Genomic DNA, 26,786 nt, shown 5'->3' with positions numbered 1-26,786 from the left:
TTCAAGACTGAAAGTATATATTGGTTTTACTGGAAAGAATATTTTAAAAGGCTCATATTAATGTATAACTGTGGTATTCACTGGACCTCTTCCCTTATCACACAGAATTATTATTCTGAGATAGACACTTTAGATTTCTGGACTCAATCAGATAGTCTTAATTCTGCCCTGATCTAGGCAGACTAGCTTAACTAACTTGTAAGTGAAATTAAATCACTTCTCCTTTCTTTAATGAGTGAAAATACAATTGTTAAGTCCGAATCCCAATCACTACCGGTGCTTAAATTATCTTTATTATTGTTAGAACTTCATTTTGAACCTGAAAACAAAATAAAAACTTCCCTTGAAATCTAAAGCTCCATCAAAATCAACCTTAACTTCCGTGAACTTTGGACAAGACTTCAGAAGAATGAATATACTGATGTCAGCTGGTAACGATTGCTTTTTGTGCTTCTGTGAGGTGTCATATGGTAATTCATTTTCATAGGTGCGAGAGCTTTTAAAGAATTTCGGAATAATTACAGAAAATGCTCATGATAAGAAAAGACGATACAGCAGTGCTTGTCTGGTCAGTGATCAACAACTAATCTTACAAAGAAGGACTGAAAATTCAGATTGAAAATGTTAGATCCATGTAAACAACGTGCAAAGGCATCTCATGATTAGCACTGATAATAATTACGTGAATTAAAATCAAGAGATTCAGTTATGAAAGTGAAAATTTAGACTGAACATCTGGAAAGTATTTCCCTTGGCGTGTTCTGTTCATCTCTGCAGTAATCTTTCAGGAGAGCCGTTAGAACCTCTCTTCCTTTTCTCTTTTATATCCACACTGCACGGGGCGCGTTGGTAACAGAATGTATTCAGTCTGGTTTTAGCAGGGAGCTGGGATTAACTGGCCTAAATGTTCCTTTCCTTCTCTTCCCACTGTGATTTGAAGGAACAGTTGCAGTTTTTTCTTTATATAAGTATATCCCAATATGTGCTGAGATCTATTGCGGCATTAGAAATGAACGTAACTGATCGCTGTAGGATCTTTGGAGAAAGTGGCACAAACACTTGAGTCCATTTATCATGAAAACAGGCATTGTAGCCCATTGAGGCTGAATTACATTACTGACCTGTTTTTACTTACAGAATTCAAAAATATTTTCTTCCACAAATATCTGAGCAGATTCAGAGTTTTCTTCTAATAAAATTATTGAAAAGATTATACTTAATGTACTTGAATACCAAGAGTTGGTTAATAACAAATGCACAAATATATAAATTCATTGAAATAATAAAATCTACCTGTTAAGCTTTCAAGATAAGCATGTATTTGTCCAAGTAAGGGATGAAGATTTTTTAGAAGTTAAGCTATCGGTTACAGTAAAGTATATTAACAAATTAAGTTTCTACTTTCTGTAGCCAAAAAATCCCCCCATATTACACAAATTTATGAAAAGCAAACAAAGCTCTATAGCTTAGATTGATTCCTTAAGACTCTGGGACAACTCGAAGGGAAAGCTGTAGCAATTTTAAATGTTCGTATTTGCTGATAAAAAATGAACAGCAAGCTGAAATTACTTCATTACTAATCAATACAAATGTTGATCAAACATCTAACATCAGAGACATTTGTAAAAGGAGAAAAAAAAATGATATTACTTGCAGTTGAAAAAGCCCACGATGCTCCACAGTTTCGTTGATCTAAAGGATCATGAATCCAATCAGGCCATTGATAAGTGGCTGAAAAAAATTCAGGAAATTTTTCTTCTGGGATTGAGTTTCCCTAAAACAAAAGGTAGGAGATCTGTATATGTTTTGAGTCCTAATTTTCTTTTAAAATTTACCCTAATTTTGCTTTTAAAATTCTTTATTTTTAAATTGAAGAAACCTAAAGCATTGGTACCTGTGGCTTCCAAGCATCTCTGAGGTGGTTACCCTCTGGCCAGGTGCTTTGGACCCCCTGAAATCAGTGGATTCTTGCATTCCAGTACTGCCAATCTGAATAATCTGTCTGGTTTCTCTCCGATTTTTATCTCAAACATGTTAATTATTACCCAGCTGGCATTTTTGGAAAGAAAAGGCTTTTGCTACAGTTAGCAGTGAAGTTAGGTACCCGTTACCCTACTCTCATTGCCACAGGGCTGTAGGTAGGAAATTTCAGTTACCATGGGGGGGGCAACAGTATAATGTATCATTGATTTGTCCTTTACACCGATTTTTCAATCTCTAGCTCTTAGTTTCATCCAGAATGAAAATCAGTGATTTTATATCTACTTTGCAATCTGACGTTGAGTGGATATGAATTTCTGGTCTACTCGCTGAAGCCGTTTAGACACTCATTCTTGGCATCTCTCAGCTTTAATTTATGTCTTCCAAACTTCGCACAAATATCCACATATGCAAGCGCCATCTGGTACAACTGCTGATAATCTACTCTGTGTTCAACATATCAAAAGCATTGACTTTTTTTTTTTTCTTTTTACTGTTGAACTTTATGGAATGATTGCTTATGTTGCTCAGAGAAATAGGAGTACAACAGAATTGCAGTGTTAGTCCATCCAGTCAATCGTTTGTCTCAAACAATTGTTGATACTATTTGTTGCAGAGGAAAATACAATATGAAAAATGTAATAATTTACTCCGAAGAAAAGCATTCCTTGATGCTTCTTTCTCATAAGCAGGGTCATATCTTGATGCACAAAGGGTTCTATGTTGTCTAAATTCCTTAATGTTACTTTAATTTACTTAGTCTTCCAATTCTGACTGTCTTTGCTGCACCATTTTGCTGAATTGCTTATGTGACTCAGAAGACTATAGAACTTTTACTAAGGTGATTTAAACATTTGAGGTCAGTTCTTTCACACTATTTCAGGACTCTTTGTGGAACTGAACTTTACTACTTTGCCTGTATACACATCACTACGTTGTGTATGTTGGAAGACAGTGGTGGCTCCATCCAGGTTCTACACCTGGATTTCCCACAGAAAATCCAAGGCTGAGAAGCGGGTAACAAAAAAAAGAAGCTTGTACCTCAGTTCTGTATCTGATATTAAATTGGGATACAGCCTCAACATGCAGATTGATACACGCTGATCATACACCCAGACCCAGTAACCCTCAAGTGTTTCTATGTTCTCTATGTTAGATGCAGACTGCGAGTCCTAAATATCATCGAAGTATAGGGCAAACTATTAGGTCACTTAAGTGATTTTGAAAATTTTACCTCCATCTGTAGCAAGTCAGTAATCTTCTAAATCTTGCTAAAATATTAATCTCACTATTTCGATTAATTACTTTCAAAAGACTGCTTTTTCAAAAACTTGTCAGATACATGAGACTTGCAACCCCAAATGACACACAAAAATCAACAACTAATTTAAAGACTATCTTGCTAAATGAATCATTATGTTCATTAGTAATGAGCAAGAACAAGGACATGATTTACTTTGAATGTGAATCATACAGGTGAAATCCTAGACAAACAGGGTTTTTTTAGTGGTGAGACTGCTCGCTGTCAACCAGTAAACAACCAAAATTTAGCACAATTATGTGGGCAATGATTGCTTACAATGCTACAAATGAGGCAGCTCAGGAAAGCAAAACTCTAAATAGATCTTTGGTCTGAGACAATGCGTTACCCTTCGCATTCCTAAGCTACTGAGGATGTATTTAATAGCCTCACATTGTAAACCCCAGAGCACATCCCTCACTAACCCTCAGCCTTGTCATTTAGAAATGCAGGACTGAGCTGTAGCCAGAAAAAATGGCTTTTTGTCTGAGAAAATGCTACTCTGTTATTGAGAAGCACTGCTGTTCTATGACAAATATTAAGTCTAGACAATTGTTTCTTGACATATGCTCCATGGACCAGCCTCAGACAGCACAATGCAATCAGGAAAATGACTGGCAAACTGTTTTTAAACCTTCATGTGTATTCTCTGCAGTGAAGCTAAGAGTCTGGACAAAGGAAGGTAAGAGAATATTAAAAAAATACTCATACTTCAGCTATGGCTTCTTCAGAAAAGCTAGACAGTCCATCAGAGAAAAAAAAAGGCTGAAGAATACTGAACTTGCAATTGCAGAAATAGTTTTTCTGAGAGAAAACAATATCTTTTTTTAATGTAGGAAAAACATTCACTTGCTTTGTGAAGACAAAATGTGCACGTACGACCTTCAGTTTGCAAGATGGAGATCCGCAAGTACTGAGCTTTTTTCACCGTGAAAAGCCACGTACTTTGTATACCTTCGTATTGTCTTTAAGAGTTCTTTGCTACTTAATCCAAAATTACTAAACTATGCTTTCCGTGTATTCTTATAAGATGGCACTCAGGTGAGGACCTCTCTGTCAGCAGATGCAGACCCCAATGTCGCAACGTACCTTTTGCCAGAACGTGTACTGGCAGAACACTATCAAACGTGTATCACAATGTGTTTTAAACGCCTGGCAGTTATTTTTGTGCTCATAGAACTTCAAGAATGATTACACCATCTCCTGCAGTGAGTAAACACTTCTAAAATACCTTCTCAGGTAACACACTTGACACTATTGAAAGCTTCAGGCTTGTCGGGAGTCACACCAGTTTTATTGGTGTATTTAGCTGTCCGTCTATGCTCAGGTTTAGCCATCCTCCGCAGCAGAGCCATCCTTAGTTCAGAGTTAGTTCTCATATTCCATATCATTGCCTATTAGGTATTCTAATGTGCCATCACATTCCAGATATAAACATCCCCTTATCCAAGTAATGTTATGAAGATACATTTGTAGTTGGATATCAGTCAAAGAGACAGCTAAAAAGCCTCTACTTCACAACTAAACTTTATAACGCTGCTGAGTTTCTCCCATAGATGTAAAATGATCAGCACAGAAGGGCTTTACATTCTTCAGTCTTTTTTTTCCTATGCAGCTGAAAAAAGAGCCCCTTCTGTACAAAAATGCTTTTCTCAAGGATCCCCAAAAGGCAGTAAGAAATAACAAAAACAGCAGGCCCTTAGGCACCAGAAAGTGGTATTTATTATCTAAATAGTAAACCAGTACCATGCTGAAGGGTTTTGTTTAATGTAAAAAAAAAATAAAGTTTTATTTAATGAATAGGTATCCATATTTTTTCTTTCTGTGCTAGCAAGGCTAGAAGGTTTTGATCAGGTCAGCACAAGACACAGATAGAACCTCCTGAACACTAATTCTAGAATTTTTAATAACTACATATATGACTTCGGGCAAATGACTTGCAGTTTTCTCTCTTGCAAAATGGGAAAGGCAGTAATAATCCCAGAGAATGCATGAATATTTAAGCAGCGCCAATTTGTCTATGGTAAGGAACTAGTACCTTGGCCTGCAGGTGAATCAGTACTCAACAAAGTTGCTTAAAGGTCAAGCCATTAAGGTTTGGAGCAAGTCTCTGAAAATATTAAAGACATTATTTCTGAATTTCATCATTCATATATTTTTACTCACTTCTGAGCTGCGGAAGCACTGTCATGAAAACTCACATGTTTTTTATCACTTAGGACTTTGCAAATGTGCTAATACTCTTCCCAAAATATCAGTGACAGAAAATTCATTATGGAAGGCAAAGCAGAGGCAAGTGTCTCTGAAAATCTCTTCAGATATCTATCTTAAAAAGTGCCTGGGAGTTAACTCCATAGATCCTGTTAGTTTGCCAACTGGCGGAATCTATCAATGCACCCCTGGTGAGCCGAATTCATGGTATGAAATTGTTGGATTGTGCAGTGACCCCAGATACAGAACTGGCTATGAATGAAGCTGGCTATGAGAGAACCATTTTTTTTTTATGTTTTTGTGAAGTACTAAAATGTGGCTGACAGGAAATTTCCCAGGGCAGAACAAGGACATAAAGAGATTAAATTCTTCTAGAATGCTATAGAAGGGGACAGAATCAGCAAGATATGGAACTTCATAGGAAGATTCAGGGAATAATATTTTCACATCTATACTATTTAAGACAGAAAATACTGTGGTAAGAGCAAGAAAGTCCCAATAATTCTCAAGAAAAGCTTTAGGTAGGAGATGGACTCGTACAAATCAGAGCTTTTCTGCAAGCTCAGAGAATTCTTCAGAAGCTGAGAAAGTCATACAGAGATTATTATTATTTTATATTTTTAGCTTTTATAAGTAGAAAGAAAGATTTCTTAGAATCCTTGTGTTTCCAGCATCATGTAGGACTTCCTGAAGGCTAAATGCATGATTGTGCAAAGCTGGATTTCTGAGTAAAACTGCATTGAAGAATAAAACTGCTGGCAGTGCCACAAGTAGTGGGGTTGTGGCACACAGATTTTGTAAAAGATAGCAAATAGAGGAAATACACCTGAGAAATGTATCAGTGGAACAAAGGCTATAAGTACTACAGCAGTTAAAGAAGTTAGAGGAAGCTTAATAACAATGACTCAATGGCCTGGACATAATGCAGGACCACAGAGTGACCAGCGGCCCCAAAGTGAATGGAAAAGAGGAAATATCATAATTCCTTGTAATCTTGTTTCTTGTTTCCCCAGGTGGGATTTGTCTCACTTAGTTGAGCATCTAGTAATGTAGACACCATCCTCTGAGCTAGGTGTGTGATATCCACTTTTAGCTTCTGCTATAAAAGGATCACATTTTATGTATTGTAGGAAAAAGTCAACTACAGAAACAAATTAACCTCACTCTGTTGAGCCTCAATGAAGTTCACTGGTAACTTGTGGCAGATGCCTACTGACTATTGCACTAAACTCTTCTATGTCATTGTCTTATTTTGACCTGCCACCTTCAACTGCAATGGGTCCTCCTTTGGCTGCAAAGAGTAGTCCAACAAATCCTACAAGGCAATACTCTAAAGCTTAATTTCTCTCACCTTCTTGCTCTGACAGCCCTCCACAGTGTAATTTTGAGCAGGCTGGCCAACCTGGGCCAACCTGGGCCACGACCCCACCACACTGGTGCCGGGAGCTGACTTTGTCTGGGACAAATACCCAATCCGTATCAAGAAAGGGGTAAGGATTGTTAAAATTGTTGCAGAAGCACATGGCCCTCACAGTCTTTCCCAAATTCCCTGTCAAGTGGTAGCTCTGCACTGCTGTCCCTACAAGCCTTCTGTGATGTAGAAACTCATCTGCCATAAACATATACAACAAGCATTAACAATTGACTTTAAATAGGTAACGAAAGGACATCGCTTGCCTGGACAATATAGAAGCCACAGATGAAATCCTATTATATTTAATGTCATTCAAAAGCCTTGGATCAATCTATTTATTCTTGCAATTTCTGTAATTTCACTATGGTGAAGTACTTATTTTTTTTCAGACTATGATTTCCATAACTTCATGTCTCATAAGAAAAAAGCCAAGTAATTGATCCAAAGCACTGGAAAATTAATTCTGGATTCAATAGCTATGCATTTCTTCTTTAATTGCTTAACCTCCCTAGATAACTTAAAATATATTTTCTTTGCTGCAGAACTAATTTTAACATAAATTTGTTATAGGAAATTTAATTTAGCTGCCACGAAATTGGCCATGACCAAGAGGTTTAAGAAGCTGGTAGCAGAGAATCTTCTCATTTTTCCCAAGCCTCCCGTCTTTTCTTTTTCCATTTGGCCAAACCTTCATCCCCCTGCTGGATCTTTACATTGCTTTGTGCTATGGGCTTTCAAAGCTAATTTCAAAGATTACTGTTCAGTCTCAGCTGTTAGCTTTAATGAACTATGCCCAGATTTATTTTTTTGATGGCTGTGGCTATGTGTGCAATGATTAACAAGTGGAGAACATAGTATGGAATCATCCTAAAGAAGTAAAGATTTCAAACACAGTGATCTACAATGATAAGGTAATGTTGGTGCACAGCTTCCCAATGGTCAGCCTTTGCTTTTCATTCTCCTTGTTTGATTTCCGTCAATAAGACCACAAGTTTATGGCTAAGAGAACTGTTCTGGGATCTTCATATTCCACATGCAAGCATTTAGTGTCAAATCTTTTGGTCATAATCTTATAGTTGTCCACATTTTTCCATGTGATAAAGCTATTAAAAAGAATTTAACATTGTACATGATACTTACTGAAGCTTCTCTCATATTCAGCAAGGAATGAGATGGAGGGGAGGTGCCCAGGCGCTTTTTGAAACCTTCTCCCACTGTCATTCCCCAGAACTGACTGTAGTTGTCAGCTTTCCATCTTCCTCACAAACAAACAAAAACCAGGTTAGAGATACCACTCCCGTTAATATTTTGCTCCTTTGTAAAAGCATCACTGACCATAACATCTAGAGAAAAATATTTTTAATTACATTTCAAAACCTTGTATTCCATAGGCATCAGAAAATATTTAATATAGGCTCTTACACTGCAAATGAGTGTAGGATGGAGCAACACAGCAGTGTATGAAAAGTGGTGATTTGAGGTCAGCACCATGTCAGCCTATAGAGGATGAGCATGCAGTGCTTCAGAGAAGTACTGGAAAATGAGATGCTTAGTCACGACAATTACTGTTATCCTGAACTTATGCTCAAATTATGCTTCAGATCAGATCCCTGCAGAGAACTAGCAGCTTGATGTAGTAGGTTGCAGTGCCTTCAGGCTCTGGTGCAGCAGCAGTGAGACACTGTTGAACCCAGCAGAAAGCCTAGCTGACACCTTCTGCCTGAGTTTTCCACCAATAACCAGGTGGAGAGAAAGGCCTCCCTGTGGCTCTTTAATTGTTCCCTCCCTATTCGCAGGTAGAGGAGACTCAGATGGTAATATTAACCCTGCAAACTGTATGCACAACAGAAAATAAATACCTTATAGCCACTCACATTTTGAACATTCTGAATTATTATTACTAGAGAAGAACTGAGCCACAGAGAAGACCATTTCTTTAACCATTTCTTGCTTGCTTGTGTATAAGTAACGAGGAGGTGAGATTCATACTGCATAAATCTGAAGTCTCATTGTTCTGTTCTGCCTGTAGTTAACAAAGAGTTCAAACACCTGCTGAAGTTGAGTCAACTGCCAGATGGCCCCATCCTAACCACCTCGTGGCAAACCTTACTGCCTACCTCTGACAAGAGAGACAGGAAGGACTCCAGGTTCCTAACTTAATTGTCTGTCCTAACTCAGTTGGTTTGAATGTCTCCTATGAATTAGACAATATATCAGCGCTGAGTCAAAGCTTGAAATCTGGGCAGGCTTCATGGGTGAATTTAGCACCTTAGCTCTAGGGTGGTAACCTCTTTATCTCTGTCTGTAAACGGCCAGCAGGCTCCCACGTCATAGCTCCAGAATTGAGGCATCTTTAAGCTCTCTGTACTACCTGGGCGGAATAATAACTAGCAGCAAGAAAAATACTGATTCCCACAAAATTCTGATACTTTGGTCTCTTTTTGGCTCATCCTTTCCTCTTCCAATGCTCCCTAGAGTCTTGTTATGTGGAACAATGTTCTTGAGGGAAGATAAAAAATTAATTTAAATATCTACCCCTATTAATGAATAAACTGAAGAAGGGAAGATGAACTAAATAGTTTTGTAAGAAAAAAAAATTATACTAAATTTGGTAAATAATTTAGATAGATGTTTACAAATTCAACGCTTACCAGCATGAGACTTTCAATATTTATCTATTTAAAAACGCTATAATCTGCCAGAGATTCAGAAAAGTTTCACAGATGGACATTTAGGGTCAAACTGCTGTAATTTAATTGGAAAAGGAAGGGGTTGGGAGGGCTGCATAACCTGTAATTTGCACACACATACATTGAGCAATATGGTGATTTATAACTTAAAATATAATAGTTCTCACCCATAATCTCCAGAATTGATGTGTTGAATTAAGTCCTGGCGAACAAGGCATACTTCTTTTGAACACTTCCAGAGACTTTGGAAGCATTTGCTGAAAGGGCAAGAATATCACTGAGCAGAAAATTAATTGCCAAGGAAAAATATGCACTTTAACAGCAGAAAGAAAATGGAGGAGAAAAAAAGCATAAATAATATAAATATCACATAGTATTTATGAAAACATAATGCTACTTGTCCCTACTTCACTACCTAGTGAATCCTAATTGGAACAACAGAGGAAGCTTTTGGGAAAGGTCATATTTGGACAACTTCTCTGTCTTTGTGAGACCAAACCAGGGAAAACCGGCAATATCCTGTAAATAAGATATATTGAGAAATTTTCACTCCAGAAATCCAGATAGGATCCATGTGGCCGTAGACCCCTTGCTCCAAGGACCCTGAGCTAAAGTCAGGACAGTGGGAGCCCCAGCCTTGCTTGGGTACTACTGGAGCAACCTGGTCTGCCCTGAGGCTGCAGGTGCAGGGCTGGTTTTTGGAGAGACAAAGCAGGGAGATGGCTCAGGCAGCTGACTGAGATCTTCGGCTTGCACTAAGGTAGGAAAAGGGATGCTTAGGCAATTCATCCCTTTCCTTCATAAATACATATATATTCCCTTATGAAATAATGTAGTCTCATCACTCATGCCAAAGAAATAGCTGAAGATTTTCTAAAATAATGCCCTAAACTTTAGTGGTATTTGTTTCATCCGTGTTCAGCCCAAGGTCCAAGCCTAGGCTGAAACCATTTCAACTCAACTGTTTAGGCTTGAGAAGAGGAGGCTGAGGGGAGACCATATTGCTCTCTACCACTACCTGAAAGGAGGTTGGAGAGATGAGGGTGCTGGCCTCTTCTCCCAAGTGACAGGGGACAGGACAAGGGGGAATGGCCTCAAGCTGCACCAGGGGAGGTTCAGATTGGATATAAGAAAAAACCAAAAATTCATGGAAAGGGTCATTGGGCCCTGGCAGAGGGAGGTTAAGTCCCCATCCCTGGAGGTATTTAAAAGACAGGTAGATGAGGTGCTCAGGGACATGGTTTGGTGGCAGATAGGAATGGTTGGACTCAATGATCTAAGAAGTCTTTAACAACCTGTGAGATTCTATGATTCTATGATTCTATGAACTCAGGTCAGAGCCAGCATGTTGACTGAGCAGGAACAGAATTAGGCTAATGAGGAGGAGATTTTAATACTCGCATTTTTATGTCTCTATTAGAAAGACCACTGACCTCTTCCTATTATTCTAAGCTGGTTGTAATCTAGTTCTACAACACCTTAATACGGCACTACTTTTTCAGATATTTTGATTTGATTACGTGTTTAATATGAACTTAAGGATGCTCACTACCTTAATTCCTTTTTCAAGACATATGCTAAATGAAATTCAGTTTGCTGTTCTCTGAACATTACCAGGAATTGCAGTTGTCTTTAATTATTGTTCCTTCTCCATAATATTGGCCATCTTTATAACAACCTGCCAACATAACATATAGATGTGTGAAAAAAATAACAGTTTTGAAGCGAATTAACTCAAAACTCTTGCAACTATTGAAATAAATGGTTATATACAGTATGCATAAGTTCATAGTAAATAAAATCAGCAACAGATTCAAAACATCCACCAAAAATTATCTTACATGTAAATAAAAATAATTGCTTATGTAAACTTATTTTAATAAAAAAAATACATTTCTAATAAAAAATATTTCTAATGTCAATTAAAATAGAAATAAGTTTTACCAGTCATAGAATTTTAAAAAAATAGTAACTATTCCAAACCTAATATAATATATATTTTTTCCTCCTCAGTTTAATTCCTCTTTGAAAAACAGACATCAATGTATGTTTCACATACTCTCCAAAGCCAACTGTAACTTCTAAATTGGGTGATTATTTTTCCACACAATTAAATCCCCCTTATTTTTTTTGTTTGATAACACTTCACTGAGAAAATACTTTGTGTATGTTTTAAGAACTTCTTCATAAACTGTGTTTTTTTTGGTGTGCTTGATTGCCAAAGGTTCAGTAAAAGAAAGACCCAGAATGCTTGTCCAGGGCTTTGGATCAGGTCTATAACAAATGTACGTTCATCACACGAGCCTCTATTTTCCATCCTGTTCTCACAGTTTCTGCAGTAGCAAGCCAACAGGTAGAGATCATGTTCCTTCCCCCGCTGACAGGGTTTGGAGTCAGAAGTTTGGAGCCCCAAGTTCTGCTTTGTTCTCCATTTTCAAGAAGCTTAAACCATATCTCATATCAATATCGTGTTGACGTACATTTGCGTTATATCACGCTTTTTGCCCACCACAATTGTGAGGAAGGCGACTCCCCTCTCACAGTAAGTGCTGGAGTCTGTCTGCTCGGATGTAAACACGTATGGAATATGCACTGCTAAAGAATAAAGACAGGAATATGCACTGCTAAACCATAGCTAATTTCATACCAATGTGCAGAAGTAGACTAGAGCTGATGAATTAATTATAAGTGCCTGTCTTTGCCTGTTAGACATACAGCAGGCTACGTTAGCTAGGGAAGAAGTAGGTGAGATATATTCCACCTAAGCAGTCCGAGGCCCAAAGTGTCTGCCTTAACTCAGCTTCTGCTAAGATCCAAGACGTTTTTCAGAGAATACCCAAATCAAATTACTTAAAAGTCACAGTTTGTCACAGTCTGCACACAAAGTCAGTTCACACAATAGTTGGAAGGAGGCAGCAAGCAAGATATTTTAACTATATCAAGGGAAGGAAGTATTGAAGGAAGTCTGAGAGACAGGATGGAGCCTCCTTGGTGCTCCCCTGGCAGAAGACATCACCACCCATGCCCGAGAAAAGATGCAAACAAGTACAGAAGTATTCTAATAATGTATGAGTAGGGAATTGAAGATTAAAACCATACAGTTTCTTTAGTGTAACCAAATTAAGACTTAGAGGGTCGGGAGTGCTGCCTGAGGCATCAGTGGCGGAGTGCAGAGACACCTACTCTAAAAGATGTTTTTTGCATGAGAACACAGCAAGAGTGTCTGGCCATGAATATATTAGATTGGAACATTAATATATTAAGTGGGAAATTATTTAATTTGAAGATGCAGCCTGATGACTTTATGAATAGATTTATATGATGTGAAAATCATGACTGGAAGGACGAGTATTTGATAAATAAGGACTTCCCTCCCAGTCCAACTTTCCTATACCTTACAGCTGTTACTTCATTTGCCCCTAGTATTGGTGTAAGTTCTTCTGTCAATGAAACATCTCTATGTTTACTCACTTGTAGGCTAGATCCTGACCATGAAATGTAAAACCAATTGGCAAATTCTCTGATTATCACTTTCGTATGACCACCAGGGTGAGATTGTGTTGAGTCTGACAGGGCTTTTTGTACCATGAAGGTAATTGATACAAAAAGGTAAAATAATTAATGAATATAGTCAATAAATAAAATACTAACAGTTCTTCTAGTAACAGAAATTCAAATAATAATAATTAAAAAACCCTAGAACTTCATTTTGGTGTATAAGGCAGGAATGTGCACAGTTTATTCTGAAGGCTGGAGCACCTCTGTTATGAGGACAGGCAGAGAGAGTTAGGATTGTTCAGCCGGGAGAAAAGAAGGCTCCAGAGAAACCTTATAGCAGCCTTTCAGTACTTAAAGGCGAACTACGGGAAAGGCAGAGAGGAGTTCTTTATCAGAGAATGCAGTGATAGGACGAAGGGTAACAGTTTTAAGCTGAAAGAGATTTAGATTAGATCTTAGGAAGAAGTTTTTTACTGCAAGGGTGATGAGACACTGGAGCAGGATACCCAGGGAAGTTGTGGCTGCTCCACCTCTGGAAGTGTTCAAGGCCAGGTTGGATGCAACTTTGAGCAACCTGATCCGGTGGAAGTTGTCCCTGTCCATAGCAGCAGGGTTGGAATGAGATGATCTTTAAAGTCCCTTTCAACCTCAACCAGTCTATGATTCTGTGATTGTGAAACTACACAGGAAAGCTGTCAAAACATACCAAAGTCATATTCATAAAAGCAAAGTCAAAGCAGTTCCACACAGTTAAATCAAGATGGGCCCTCGGCATGGTGCACGCGTGTGGAAGAAGTCACATTGTAGCACACTGTTGCTGTGCGCCCAGTCAGTCAATAGATGGGGATTCAGAAATAAAGCACTAAGCAATTTTATTGCTGCTCCTTCTGAAGCACTTCCATTTATTGGTTTATTTAGAGAAATATGACTCAGGAAGCACTGAGAGCAAAACCACAGGCAACCCAAAGATCAGAATCTTCCAGATGAATAGTACTTCATCGTATGCGGTCTTCTGGTGCTTAAATAATTCTCAGCCAAAGGCGGAAGCGTGGTCTCAGTTACTAAAAGTCAACTAATATACTTATGTCATTTCTAAAAATGCTTCATAGTTCGAAGAATCTTCAGGCATTTAGTCCTTTTTGTTTCTCCATCTTTTCCTTTCAATTATATTATCTTTTCCCTGTTCCTCAGTCAATCCAGCTCTAGAAAGTTCCTTTTGAGTTATATTTTTTTTTTTCCTTCTGTATTTTGCCTGCTTTGTCATTCTACCTTTACCCTTTAAATTACTTACATGACAAGTATCCAATATTTTAAAAAGTGGCAGACATTCTGTCAGGGAAGCACATTAAGTATCAAAATAACAGGATCTTTTCTTTTTTGAGATGATATATAAAAAAATATAAGTTCAGCTGTAGGGCAAATAATGGTGCTTAAATAGAGTAAATATAATTACTGTCTCTGGCAGGTATGTAGAGTCCAGGAGTTACAAAACAGTGAACACAGCATGCAAAAATATAGATTAAGAAAGGCAGTAGGAATATTACCCCTTCGTTTATTCCCTTATCTAAATATTCTTCTACACTTTCACCTTTTAGAGGTAGAACCAAGGCAGAACCCAAGTGGCAAACTGCTGCAAGCGTTGTAGTGAATCATTTCCAAGAAACAGTTTGCCAAACTAGGCCCATGGGTTGTCAACTCTGGAGTGGAAATGCTTCCAAATGTTTTTGCAGAGCTTACTACAACCGCCCCCGATCTGTTGGAAACAGACACCACTGCAACAAATAAGTATGAAACAAATGTCTTTCTTTACATAAACCACAGAACATTCTTTCGGGTTATTAGAAACACTTTGGAAAATCAGATTTGCTTTACAGCATTTCTGTCACTCCCACTTATCAGATACTGGCCGTGTGCCTGGCTTAAAAGCACAGCCTCCAGAAGAGCTCGTGGTCTGAGTAGTGGAATGCAAGCTGCAGTGTTATTGCAAAGAAATAGTTAATTTTAAATCTTGTGGTGGTATTCTTGTTGATTTTAGGCTTTTGACAGTTTGGTACATTCCCCATATTTTCAGCTAAATTTGTTCTGCTAACAGTAAGAAGCTGCATAGCCTTAAAATTCATTATTCTAAACTTTTCTTGCCAGCTGAGATTTAGCCCATGGAGGAACCAAGGGAGGATCAGCTGTTTGCAGATTTTTTTTATTTTTTTTTCCAATCTCTACTTCTAAAACAAATAGACTGAATTTAGAGTGGTCCTGAAGGAACTTCCACTACAAACTAACGAGTAAAATTCTAAAAGATTCTAAAAGAAATCCTTGTTTTAACCACATCCCGTCATCTACTCCTGCACCTGAGCTGTTGCAGGAAAAATGGTGTTCCACAGAAAAGCAATTCTGGATTAAAATTACTGCAGAATATCTCAGAGCAGTATCATTCAGGTTAACCCTTAGTTTTCTTGATGATTTACTCGTAGTGATGCATAAAAAAATTTAGATCTTTCTGTTCATCTCATGTCAGTCTTTGAAACTCCATTGAAATTGATGAGATTACAGGAATTTTGAACCAGTGAGTTTATCTCTGAGAACTTTAGGTAAAACAGAGATTCTGTCCAACAGAAATGTGATCTGGCCAATTCTAAAAACATGATCTAGAGACAAAGAAATAACAGCAAGCATAATTCTTACTCAATGTCTTTGTTTGCCGTGTCTTTAGTCACATTTATAAGATGTTTACAGTCTAAAGATTAATCAGCAGTTTTACATCCAAGTAAACTTTTATCACGATGTGCTAATGCCAACTGAGCATTTTCTCTGTACCTACCCAATGCTGGAGGTGGCCAAGGCTCATCTGACCTGGTGGGCTCAACAGGGTGGTCACAGACTTCCCAGTAGTCAGCACAACAGTCTACGGGTCCAGGAGAACGTGAGGCACAGAACTGGTCACAGTAACATATAGCTCCTTTGGAGATGATGTTAAAGCTGCAGTCATCATCTCTTCCTGTGCAGCAGCCTCGTACCCTGCAGGACCTTCCTTGATACAGACTTCTTTTCAGCCTGTTCCACTTCACAGAACCACCATCTTCAATGGAGTAAAGTCCTCGGGGAACATTTTTTCTAGAGTTAAGCTGTTTTGATGTCCAAACTTCACTTGCAATGCAATATAAGAACAAAATCTCACTTTTGAGCCACATTCTTCTGCGTCTAGCAGCCTGTTTTAAGATCCACTGTGATTCACTTTATCTGCAAATGGCCATGTGCAGTAGGTGTAATAGCTTCAGACAGTCTTCAGAAAGAAATCTGAACAGAAAGCTGCAGACTATGGTCTTTTAGGAAGACTCTGCATGTGTTAATTATTAGTCAAACACAATGTAAACTGATTTATTTGCCCAAGGTACAGAGATACTTGAAACAGAGCCATAATTTTATATTCATCGTTACGAAACATAGGTTGCATTCTTTTGCAAGTGAGAAAGTTTATAGTAAATGTTTGAGAACATACAGAATAAATGTGGTCAGATATTTTAGTTTTATTACTGTAATTAAATCAAAACGATGTAAAGAGTGAGCATAATGTGCCAAGGGAAGCTTTCTTTTGGTTTTCATTTACCTGTAATTAATATGTTCTGCATGTAATTGAAAACTACATAATACTCAGTTTGCATTTCATCTACATTTTTCTTCCTGATATGTAGGGCTCTATCACTGCCATAAACTTACCCTGCATCACTCACTTCAATGTTGTTTCCAGTGCTCTAGCTTAGCTTTATGTGTTTAATTTTGTGCTGGTTTATCATGGGTAAATTTTTAAAAAGTCATATGATACTCAGTATAAACTATTACCTCAAGATATTCTTTTATGTTTTGCATTGGTGTAGTCAAAAAAACTTGGTAATCTCTGAAAAGAACTTAATAAATACAGACTGATGAGTGTTCATTCCTATTTAAAAAGGAAAGACCACAAAGGCAAACAGGCCAGCTATCAAAATTTAAATCTAAAAGCCTTTACTACTTGATCTATGATTTCCAGGCTTTAGAACAGCAGGCATAAAGAAATATGCATGGTACTGCAACCAAAACTTAAAAGATTCAGGAAAGAGCAGAAAAGAACTTTGAAGTTCCTAACAGAGATAAAACATAAGGTTAAATAGCAAAAAAAATGTCATGGTTTCAGATCTGAATTATTACAAGACAATGTAAGTCTCCAGAGCTGAACAAACAGATGTAAAACCCAGTCATCCTTCTGCCTCCATTTTGTAGTAAATGAGATGAACCTGGAGAAGTTAGTGGCAGACTATTTTCTATGGAATGAAGGGTATCTTTCCCCTTGAGACTTCATCTGGCCGTTCAGTACTGCAGGAAATTGTGGCATCAAAGGGCAGATACTTTTGAAAGCACAGCTGGCAGCACAGCCCATTTAGATGCTTTGCCATGAAGGGCAGGGACGTGAAGTGGGAATACGTGTGTGTCTGTTTATCTATATGAGTTTGCAATCCAAACGTTCAAGTCTTTAATTCAATTTCTTGCCAGCGGTGCTTTTATTGGACCTGCCTCCCACTACAGCCAAAGAATTGCGGGAAAGGGAAAATTACATCAGACCACACAATTTTTATTTTGCTCTGTTGCAGGCAATCTTCTATTTGAAAGATAATATAAGGGTCAAGGTCAGCAACATGCAGTCACTGTACATCACATAATAGGGCATAAATCTTAGCCTTCAAAATTGCTCTGCGTTTTTTCATTCAGTTTTGTTTATGAGACAAAAATCTGGACAACGTTAAGTTTGTCAGTGACTGCTGTAATATATCAAATGTAACATCAGGAAAACAAGAAAAGACATATTCACATAAACTCGAGTGAAATGCTCACTCAAAATGATAATCCAATTCATTTCCTTATGTCTATGTGGCTCTACCAGTTCCAAGAGAATGACCTCTGATTTGCACTGACATTGGCAAAATGCAGATATTCTTTGTTATTACAGATCCTTGGAAATAATTTTACAAATTACAGTTATCTCCTTGCTTTAGAAGGATAAGAAAGAAAATAAGCTGCTGTGTCTGATAAATGTTATCAGCCAATCAGGTTAAATGAAGAGGCATATCTGTGTTTTAAGTAACAGACCTCTGCTTTCATTTTGTTTTGTTTGGTGGAGTGTCTTTTAATTTTCAACTTTAAGGACTTGCTAACGATACATCAGGAGCAAGGGATATCCTTGGAAATGACACGAGCCAGTTTACAGAGGAACGAGTTTTCTTTCAAAGGAATGTGAAACTGTGACTTGTGGTTCTAAACAGCTTTGTTTCCTCACACAAGAAATTGCACTGAAACTTGATAAAATCTGTTTTTCCTTTTTGTTGGTATGTGCTCCAACCTTAAAAAACAACCCATGAATCTATGCTTTGGTGGTTCAGCAAATATTTTTTATTTCAGTAGTTTCCTCTGTAAGGAAAAGTAGCATTCTGTTCACTGTATTTAAGTATATGTTGACTTAGCTGCAATTATTTAGAAACAGTTAAGCATGATCAGTTTTCTCTATTGAAAATTAACCTATTCCAAGAATGAGAGCTCTGCTAAGCACTTCAGTTAGGGTCCTAGTCCATGATCTAGTCTTCACAATTAAGTACAATACTACCTGACTTATATCTGGTTTTGGCACTATCTGATGTCTACCCCTGAGCTTCAAGAAACACCACATAATTGGCAGGAATTAAAATATTAATATCACTAAACATTTGGTGAATTAACAACTAAAAGCCAGTTTAAAATATCCAAGGATTTCTTTAAACTGAAGTGGGATTATTCCACAACCTTTCTTTCAAATGTCTCCCTGATTTGTCTGAATGAGCCTCTTAGACACTCTAAAAATCTTATTTCTAAGCACCTTCAGAGTACAGATGATGGCATTGGCCAGTGAGGCTCTGGACGCTGGAGGTCACTCCCAGGACAGAGGGCAGAGCTCACCCCATCTGAAGCGCATGGTGCCTTTCCTGCTCCTGGCTGCCACGAGCAGTCTGGAGTCGAGCATTGTGCCCAGACCCAGAGTGAGGATTATGGCACTGCTATTTTGTGCCAGGAAAATGAAGCGATTCTTGGCTGGTTTAGAAATAAACCATGAAGTGACTCTTGGCTAGTTTAGAAATAAACCATGATGCCAGACCCTGATTCAGTCATTTGCCAGTAGACAAAACTCAATGCATCAAAGAGCCTATGTAACTGCTTATTTCCAGTTTAAACTCTATAATGATACAGGCCAGCCCTTTATTTGACTTTAAATGGAAATTTAAGTGGTGACTCCATGCACAAAATATGTCACTGATTTTCATTTGCCGCAATTTGTTTTCTTTATTACTCTTTAATATTAATAGTTGCAATGCAGTGAAATATTTTAAAGAACAGGATTCACCCTCCTAAACTGTGAGAGACTGGCTTCTAGACATGTTTATGCAAGAAAAAAAAAGCTGTGTGTTAAAATGATTTTCTCACTGTCACTTTGGTCTCCTTACGTCTGGAGAAGGCACAGGAATAGGGGTGCTTTCGCTTTGGCAGCAGACAGGCAGCTCACTGTTGTGGGTTGTTGGCACAATGTCAAGCAGTACCACTTTTAATTCAAACATTTCAGAGGTGTTCTCAATTCTTATGGTGCTAATCCAGGTCATGTGTAACCCAGAATAGTGGTGGTTTAAGTGACAAATTTCATCAGATGTCCGAGTCCTGCCACAGTGCGATCTGCTATACACAGCCCCTGGGACCAATGCACCCCGTTCCTCAGATATTTAAATCAACACATTTAGGGTCAAAGTCAATGGCAGAGGGACAGAAACTGACCCTGACTGCCCATCCCTCATACACACAGATTCACACAGACAGATTCTCAAGAGCTCAGAATCAACAGCCACAGGTAAAAGATGATTTTATATAGTATATATATAAAATATATATATAAAAGTATAAATATATATATATACTTTTACTATAGTACTATATAGTACTAAGTGGTTCCTCCTCCCATCCCAGCTGCATCCTTTGGTCAACCTCCAGTCAGCAGGTGCCATCTCACTCTTCTGTTGTCAGCCATCCTCCAGCATCGCCCTGAGGCCGTGGCCAGCCAGCTCTGGGCTCAGTGGTAAGAACATGGGAAGAATGGAGGAACCTGTGCGTGAACCAGCACCGCATGCATACAGTTACATAGCTACAAGCGCTCTCCTCAACAGTAATTTCCTAAGGCTTGCAAAATGGGGCATAGTGGTGGTTTATATCTGGATAGGAACATCTCAGAAGACACAACTAGGGTTGGAAATCTTGGCAGCGGCCCCACCATACCATTGGTTACGCTGTCACTGCAGACTGTTGTGGAGAAATGAGCCTGTGCACAGCTGCACAGAGATTCAGAGAGGTGATGCTTGCAGTGAGTTTCCTCACCAGCTGGTTAAAGGTGTAGGTCAAAGTGAACGTGACATCTTTCACTGTACGAGCTCTTAGAAGGTGTTGAGCTGCTGTTACATCGCAGATGTGTATATCCACTGGTGTTCATCTGAAATGTGTGGCCCTAGCTGACCCCACCAGTGAGTGCCGGCACCCCAAGTCTAAACTATTCTCTCGTCTACGGGGAGACTGACAAGCACTGAGTCAGAAGTAGCCTCCCAGACCAATATCAGAAACCTGAACAGGTTTTCCACATGCCCTAACATCAGCCTTACCATCAAGAAGGCTTAGAGTCACTTCAGATACACATTAAGTCTGTCATAATTGCAACGTGAGTGTTGCTATTTGCTTGCAGCAGGCCTTTCTCTTAACTTGTAAGCTACTCTGCGTGATTTGTTTTGGGCTGTACAACTTGACTGGTGTAGAAATAGCTTAGGATTGCCCTCTGTGTGGTTAGATAGTTCTCCTTGCATAACTGAGAGCACTCTTGCATAGAAATAACCAGCTCATTTTTGTTCAATCTTTTACAAAGTGCAAAGAGATACTGCAAGAAAGATAGATGCAACTTATTCATATGCAGTAACTATTCCTTGGCTAATGCACACTCTAGTTAGTCACTATCAGTGTGCTGACCAACCCCAGTAAGGCATCCGCTGAGCAAGGGAAGTATCGGCCAGCTGGGGAAGGACTACACTTCTTGATCCGCACAGGATGATCCTCGTTGTTGCTGAGCTGCCACTTTCTGACTCTCTGCTTTTAAGGATCTTTTTATACCTTCAGGTATATATTTTTTTCCATTTGTACCTTTGAGGTACTACTGTTAACAAAATCCTCTATGCTTTTACTTTTCTCATTTTGCACAACTTTAGCTTGTGAACTTCCTGATATTCAAGTAATTTTCTCATTAAAACTAAGACCACAGATCCATGCCACACCAAACCAGGCTTTGGATCCCAGACAGCCAAACCCTTGGGCCAAGGGCTGCCACTACCCCATTTTTTTCAAGGAATGAATGCTGACCTTCCTTCCCATGACCTATTATATGTCACTGCCCAGGTGTATCCCTTGTTTTAGGCAAATCTCCCTTCTGGTCGCTTGGGCCAACTTTAATAAGTCTTTTTTTGCCAGCTTGAGTTGCACATAGCAACAACAGAAACACCACAAACAAGCATAGGATGGGTTGTCACTGTCTATCAGACCGTGAGAGAGGATGAGGGAAAAAGGGGACTATAAGCCCTGACTAAACATAGACAGTCACTGGGATCCTGACAGGATTGTGTATTTTAACTGAAAAATAATGATTAAAAGCAGGGTAAAGACATCAGAACTTGGACTACATGCTTCACATCATCCATTAATTTTATAGTACAACTGCGAATATAGTCAATTTGAGTTTTGCTCTATATAATCTCTCCTTAAAGGATTTTTTTCTCCTAATACTTTTACCACTGGTTTCTCAGCATAGACTTCCTAGACTATGATTGCCAATATATTCTCATTTTTCATTCATAGACAGAAGCTGTTTGAATAGGTGGCGGAAATGTTTTTTAAAGCATGCACTAGATGAACAAACTCACAAACCCAGAAACCAACAAAACGATTCCTCTTTTGCCTTTCCTGTAATCTCAGCAGTTCTTTCTCTCACTTGTGTTCCTTCCACCTATGGGCTTCAGTCTGTCACCTGGGCTAATTTAAAGCTAAGCCATACCATGTGAATAATTCTCTTGGCTAGACATGCCAGATAAGATTTTGGCTTTAAAAAATGAAATTCAAGTGAAAAAGAAAGTTTGGTTTAGAACAAATTCAGAACAATACATATGCTTCGAAAAAAAATGGGTAGGAAACCTTGCTAAGACTTTTGAGAATCACACAGATCATATTGGTTCTAAATATTATTTTTACCCACTTCAGTACTGTCCTGAAAAGAAGAAACATTCTTAGGTCCTTGGTGGCTAGACCTATTACAACTTGTACAGTAATTATAACACCTTTATAATTATAGATGTGTTTATATCTATGAATTTTTATCTATCTTTTAAAGTTTTCGATAGTTTTTGTTATATTTACCTACATGATTTCATTTCTGACTCAGCAACTCTCTCTTCAACTCATTGAAATGTTTTCCTCTATTTTTTTTCACCATCTGGTTAATGGGCACACTGTCCAAAAGAGATACAGACTTAACTTCTATTATTATTTCACTGAGAAAAGAAATTGGTACAAAAACTAAACTTATAAATCTATAAATCTGTTGACGACATTCTGGAGGACGTGTGTTCCTGTATCAAGGGAAAAATATATATTTCACCCATGCAGAGAGAGTCACTGATTTCTGAACTTGTCTTCTGTTTTCACAGTTCCATATTTCATGAGTTTAAATGCGGGCTGGATTGAAATCACACCAGGACCAATAGTGCAAGATACTGAGTAGCCTAAGGACTATTCAATTTAAACTGGTTTTAATGTTAATGTTTTAACTATGATAATATTTTATAAATTAGTTCATTGCATTAATTTTAATGAAAGCAGCAGCAATTCTCGTTAAAAGATTAATCTTAACCACAACACATAGCAGCGTGTCAGGAGGGAAAATGCTCCTGCACAGCAGGACAGGGCTGTGATGCAAAAGGTCTGAGCGCGTGCGTACCTGGGGGGTGGTCTGTGATTCAAAGGACCGAGGGATCAGGGAGAAGGTGGTTGACTCATGCAAGAACAGTCAGTGTCCTTAAGCTTTTATAATGCGTTTTGGAAGAAAATTGTTTAAGATCCGTGCTCAGGAAAAATTGCGTGGGAGCAGCACGGGGTGAAAAATACAGCAGCATAAACTGGAGAGGAAAGTGGTGAATCTTCCATGTGCACCAGGAGTGCAGCTGGCAAATCCACCTGCACTCACTAGCGGGCATAGATACTGTCTGACCAAAAGGGCTACGAACATTGCATGGCAGGGAAGAATTACTGCGTATGCTGATTGCTCTGAGGGCTGAGACAAACATGAATAATTCCCGGAGTATTTCACAAAACATAAGTGTTTGTGTGGTGGCAAAATGTGACCAAGGTCAAGAGCGTAGGAGCATTCTTTTCCCAGTGATGCTGACATCCTTTCTCGGCTATTTGAAGTGCAGAGAGCTAGATTTACAGGAGTAAAAATAAGAATCACAGTAAACGCTTTGCAACAAAAATACAGCTTTATTTAATTTCAATGTTTATATTAATTCTAAAGAAAATACGCTGTGTTATATTGGGCATCTCTTAAACCAGCAAGCACTTCAAGAAATGATTTTTCAATATGGCACATTCATGTGTGTATCTCGGGGGTTAATTATGCTAGTACATAAGATTATCCCTTGAAAGAGTATTTGATTGTGATTACAGCTTTGCAATTAGCATACTGGAAGCAATTTTTTTTCGTTTGTTTCAAATAACATCTGTGCCGTAGATTCCTTCTCTATGGAAACAGGCCTCAAAATACTCTACGGTTCTAGCTCTTGATCCTAGTTCAGGGCTGCAAAAGAAGAGTTTTCACATGAACACGAGTTATCAAAAGTACAGATTAATCAACTGTATAGCATGCACATTGATCACTTAGTTTTCCTAATTTATACAACTTGATCAAACACAGTTTCACAGAAAAAAACCCCAAACCCTAAAGATATATTCACCCACCTCACTTTTGCTACAGCTGTGGGAGAAGATGATAGCTGAGAGACCTAACCTACCTCGTGAGCTGCTTTCCCATTTTGAGGCAGCCTGAAGTAAACTGTTTTCTCTCTTAAATTTCCACATAGTTGTGATTAGTCAAAATCTAAACTAAATTCCTCTCCTCGAAATTTAGGCCCATTTCTTTTTCTCCCAACTTCAGGAAAGGTGGCGAAGTGACTGATATCCATTTTTAATAGTCCAGTATGAAAAGATATAAACTGCTGTGCCTCTACTCTGACTTTATTTCTCTCCTTCTGCGTGAAGACACTGAAAGCTTTTCGTCTTTTCTACATCTCCCATTTATTTCCCATATCCCATGCAACTGATTCTTTGCTAATACTGAACAAAGATGAGTAATTACCTCCATCATATTATAAGCATTCCCTTCAGCATCTCCCTGGAATAGTATTATTCGTAAAAGACTCTCTCTTTAGATTCAGTTTGTGGTCCCATGTAATCCTTAGATACTCCTGCAGTATTGTTGTCATTCCTTTTCCAGCCGTGCTTTTCATATTACTTTCGTGTTTTATTTCAGTTCATACTATCACATTGATTTCAAGCCATTCCTCTAATGTAAATGGCATATTTTTAATTCTTATCCTGCCTTCCAGGCTGCTTGCAAGTCCTCCCAAAAGGATATTATCTATAAATTGGGTAAGCTTACTGTCAATGTGACTGAGCAAGCAATTAATAGCAATGTCTTATAGCGCTAGAGCTAGAAGACATAAATTGCGGAAGCCTGTGTGAGATGTTCTCCCACTTGAGCAGCAAATGCTTGTTTCCAGAGTCCAGCTTTCCAATCAGTTGCACATCTACCTTACGTGAATTTAATTTACTCCGTATCTGCTTTACTTGCTTATGAATGTCACACGGGACTGTGTTGAAGACAGGCTGCATCAAACACATCTCCTGTATCTGTTTTGCTGTCAGAGAAGGAAATGAGATGAACCTGATAGGATTTGTTTCTGACGTGTCCCTGTGCAAGTTCTCTTCTCTCCTTACTATTCTCTAGAAGCCTACAAAACGGTTTTTTCAATACTTTGTTCCAGTGTCTTGGAAATGCTATTAGGGATGACTTTTCTGTAATTCTTTAGGTTTTCCTCTCCTCCTTTTTCAGATATGACATTGTGTTTGCCTTTCTCCATTTCTCTGGGAATGTACTCATCCTGCTCATTATAAACGTTCGAGAAACTGCCTTGGTTAAGAATTTTAATGGTAATATTCATTAGTCTGTGTCATCCTGAATACTCCAATTTACCTCCGTATTCCTTCAGATATTCTTTTCCTTTTCTATGATCTATTCCCAAGTTCTTAATAATAAGTGACATAAACTTTAAGTCATAATTAACCTTTTTTATGAAGTTTGAAACAAAAAAAAAAAAATCAAACATTTCAGCCTTTTCTATCACCTGCACTGAAGAAAACCATTAATTTTAATGGCACTGTGTGGCTATGCACTCAAATAGAAAAGAATATTAGTTTTATTTCAACGACATTACTTCATAATCTAATTCCAGACCATACCTTAATGTCTTCCAACTATTTGGTTGTATTCTACTTAAAATCAATTCAACACTGACTTTATTTTGTGATGCTAAGAAATGGAATTATAGTGCATTAATCATTTTTAATAGAAAATCATTCACTAAAAATAGAATATCATTCACCAAAGCCAGCTTATTATTCAAACACTAAATTGCACAGCTAAAGCATCCTATCATATTTTTAAAGAAAACCATAAAGATCTGTTAAAATGACCATAAAGTAGTTACATATTCAAAGTGTGACTATAATCAAGTCAGAAAAATAGTATTACTCACCATCATAGCTAAACAGAACCTCTTTCATTGGCAACCTGAAGACAAAAGAAGAAGTAAAAGGTGAAATCAAAATGGAGAGGAGAATAAAAAAGCAGTATGTTAAGAAGGCACAGTTCTATAAACTATTGGGCAGCTTCATACAGCACCTTGCCTTTTAAAAGCACTGGTTTCTTGCACTGTTAATTTATAACTATACTTAGTGAACTGGGGGTATTTTTTTATGTTTTGATATTTTTGAGGAAGTATACTGCACGTAGCAAATTTCAACAGATAAACATCATCTTACTTAAAAGCATGTTAGAGGACATTTCAGACTCATGTTGGGTTTCCACCACGTTTTTGGACCACATCGTGAGAGGACAGAGCATGTGGCCAACCTTGCATTGAGACGTGATGTGGATGCTGTTTTCCTCCACTTTAACAAGGCTTCCAACACAGTCTTCTGCAGTAATCTTCTACCAAAACCAAAGAGCAGGATGAGCTACAGAGTGGGTGAATAACCAGTGGCCAGACCACTGGTCTCAAACAATAGTAGTCAACAGTTCCAAGTCTCCAGGTGGCATTTCAGAAGATGCTATGGTGACATCTCCATGAGGGATCTGAGTGAAAGAAGAGCCTACATGTCCAGTAAGTCTGTGGATGCCACTAGCTTTGGAGGAAGGGAGAGACTGAGAAACTACGAGTACAGCTCCTATTCTGGAGGACTTTGCCGGACTTGGGGAATAGGCTAGCAGGAGCTTTGTGAATAAAGGAAA

At 38.3% G+C, this 26,786-nt stretch overlaps 2 protein-coding genes across 9 annotated transcripts in view; both read right to left on the bottom strand.

Moving 5' to 3' along the window:
* TINAG (tubulointerstitial nephritis antigen) overlaps positions 1–16,411 on the bottom strand; it is a 46,056-nt gene extending 29,645 nt beyond the window's left edge. The window contains exons 1-5 of the mRNA XM_009567778.2: positions 15,912–16,411; positions 11,210–11,273; positions 9,763–9,852; positions 8,046–8,160; positions 1,651–1,774 (exon numbers count right to left, since the gene is read on the bottom strand). Of these exons, the coding sequence (XP_009566073.2) occupies positions 1,651–1,774; positions 8,046–8,160; positions 9,763–9,852; positions 11,210–11,273; positions 15,912–16,281 (763 nt within the window). The 5' untranslated portion in view covers positions 16,282–16,411. The remainder of the gene's footprint in view (positions 1–1,650; positions 1,775–8,045; positions 8,161–9,762; positions 9,853–11,209; positions 11,274–15,911) is intronic.
* A 7,265-nt stretch (positions 16,412–23,676) lies between these two features.
* MLIP (muscular LMNA interacting protein) overlaps positions 23,677–26,786 on the bottom strand; it is a 118,030-nt gene continuing 114,920 nt past the window's right edge. For 5 of the 8 annotated variants that reach the window (XM_054063005.1, XM_054063002.1, XM_054063008.1 and 2 more), the window contains 2 exons: positions 26,032–26,066; positions 23,678–24,014 (listed from right to left, as the gene is read on the bottom strand). In XM_054063005.1, coding sequence (XP_053918980.1) covers positions 26,040–26,066 — 27 coding nt within the window. In that variant the 3' untranslated portion in view covers positions 23,678–24,014; positions 26,032–26,039. Of the gene's footprint in view, positions 24,015–26,031; positions 26,067–26,786 lie in introns of all 8 variants that reach the window. The other 3 variants (XM_054063001.1, XM_054063003.1, XM_054063004.1) reach the window with 2 other exon arrangements.

The sequence above is a fragment of the Cuculus canorus genome, chromosome 3 (genome assembly GCF_017976375.1).
Source record: "Cuculus canorus isolate bCucCan1 chromosome 3, bCucCan1.pri, whole genome shotgun sequence".
Taxonomy (NCBI): Eukaryota; Metazoa; Chordata; class Aves; order Cuculiformes; family Cuculidae; genus Cuculus; species Cuculus canorus.
This window is presented reverse-complemented; position numbering and strand designations above follow the sequence as displayed.